The 2,131-nt window shown below is 39.9% G+C and overlaps 1 protein-coding gene across 1 annotated transcript in view; it reads right to left on the bottom strand.

Annotated features, from left to right (window-relative positions):
- Positions 1 to 681: 681 nt before the first annotated feature.
- Positions 682 to 2,131, bottom strand: part of olah (oleoyl-ACP hydrolase) — a 7,490-nt gene continuing 6,040 nt past the window's right edge. The window contains exons 2-4 of the mRNA XM_015396832.1: positions 1,690 to 1,912; positions 1,527 to 1,609; positions 682 to 1,425 (exon numbers count right to left, since the gene is read on the bottom strand). Of these exons, the coding sequence (XP_015252318.1) occupies positions 1,283 to 1,425; positions 1,527 to 1,609; positions 1,690 to 1,912 (449 nt within the window). The 3' untranslated portion in view covers positions 682 to 1,282. The remainder of the gene's footprint in view (positions 1,426 to 1,526; positions 1,610 to 1,689; positions 1,913 to 2,131) is intronic.

Raw genomic sequence — 2,131 nt, 5'->3', positions numbered from 1 at the left:
TCGGGTTAAATATCGGTGGGGTGGCCGATGTCCGATATTCAGTCTTATAATCAGGGGCCGATTATATCCTGCATCCCTAGTATTTAGGCTTACAGTTCCTCAGTTGTTTGCTATTTTCCATTAGGGTATGCAAAATAGGGGAGCATTACCCGAAATTAGAGGATAAACAAGGTCTGTGGGATGTTATTTTAATGTTGCTTTGCTTTATTTATTATATTCTTATGTGAAAAATATTTTCGTTCTGCAATATATGTCTCATAACGACCTAAGTGCTTAAAAAAAGTAAAAAAAAAACCCAAAACAATCCAGGAAATCCAGGAAGCTTTTTCAATTAAAAATGTCAGAAATAATTGAGTTCCAGGCTTTATGCCGCTACTGCTAATGTTTATTATGGGGCGCCGTTTGTAAAGTTAAGCAGAGAAAAATATTTATGGTTATTTAGCGTTTTAAGAGAAAAATAATGTCAATTTTTCACCATTTCATTCATTCATTCATTTATTAAAATCCTACTTTGTTAAATATTTAGTTTGTTCAATAAATATTTAGCTCAAAACTAAATATTTAGTTTTAGAAAAGTATTTAGCTCCAAAGCAAATGTTTAGTTTGCAAATTAAGTATTTAGCTTGTTAAATAAATATTTAGCTCCAAACTAAATATTCATTTTGTTAAATATTTAGCTCCAAATAAAATATTTACTTAAACTTAATATGTAAATTTCCATGCTGAAAAGCAGAAGTAAACTACCAAACTAAAAACCTGGGAATATCTATTATCTATATTAATTTTAAGGTTAAATATCTATTTAAAAATGTAAGATTTTTTATAAATTAATGAATGACACAGTAAAAAAATATTGTTTTTCTCCTAAAATACGCAAAAAAACCCATAAATATTGCTACTAATTATTGACTGCTTTACAAACGGTAAATACCTCCAGAGGCACCAGAAGCCTCCCCACAGCATGATGGCGCCACCACCGTGGCATCTAGCAGGACGCCCATGCAGTTGGTTCAGATGAATCAGAGGGAGCGTTTCAGAACCGAGCCCTGCTTCAAACCGAACCAGAACCTCCTCCCTGGCCGGCCTTCATGACGCTAAAGAACCTCTGCGGTCAGAACGGCTCAGTTAGGCTGGATTAAATCCCACAGAGCTGGATTATCTCCTGGTTGACTTCAGAGGCTCGTTGAGTGAAACACCAGATAAAAGGAAACATCATATGAACTCACACCACATCTTTGAATAAACATTTCCCCCCAAAAAATACTTAACAGAGTCCCTTTAATCATAAATAATCCATCTCTGCCGTCTCCAAGGCCTTGGTGATGTGGTCTAACAGGATCTTTTCATTCCCAGCATCCTTCAGGTAGAAATGAGAGCCGTCAAACATCCTGATGGTGAAATCTCCAGACGTGATGCTCCTCCAAGCTGTTCAGAGACACATTTAATCAGGTGTGGAACCCACAACCTTCTCAGCTCCTCACTGCAGGCGTATCTTTATGTTTGGGGTTAGCAGTTGAAGGACTGACCCTGTAAGTCGTGAGGAACGTCCTCCTTCCCATCGAAGCAGGTAACGGGACAGGCCAGGAACGGAGCGTCTGGTTTGGTCCATCTGCAGAGAAGGAACCAGTTCAGTGAAACCATCTGATCTCCTTCTGAATCGAAGCCAAAGCAGCGAGGAGATGATCCGACCTGTAGTTCTCCACCACGTGCAGGTCGGCCTTCAGGGCCGGCAGGAAGAGCTTCAGGACCTCAGGGTTCGCCAGGAGCTCTGGAGGAGTTCCTCCGATAGACGTTAACCACCGCAGGAACTGCTCGTCCGACAACTCGCTTCTTTTTGGAGCTTTAGCGCGAATCTCAGACTGGAAAATAAAAACAGCGTCAGTGTTAATCTGGCGCCAGCTGAGGAATGAGGCTCAGCTTCTTTCTTTCTTCCCCCAAACGCCAGATGTCATTTAAACGTCGGTTTTTAGGCTAAATCTGGTCGGTCCGTCATAGTGTTGATTCAGTTGCTGAAAAGATTCTCAGTTATACAGGTCAGAGTCATTCCAAAAAAGTAAAAAAAACAACTATCCACTGGAAGTTTCTCTTCCATCCAGGAAGATTTTTCAATTCAAAATGTCAGAAATAGCGT

This window comes from Cyprinodon variegatus, unplaced genomic scaffold (assembly GCF_000732505.1).
Source record: "Cyprinodon variegatus isolate N-32 unplaced genomic scaffold, C_variegatus-1.0 Scaffold823, whole genome shotgun sequence".
NCBI classification, from domain to species: Eukaryota; Metazoa; Chordata; class Actinopteri; order Cyprinodontiformes; family Cyprinodontidae; genus Cyprinodon; species Cyprinodon variegatus.
This window is presented reverse-complemented; position numbering and strand designations above follow the sequence as displayed.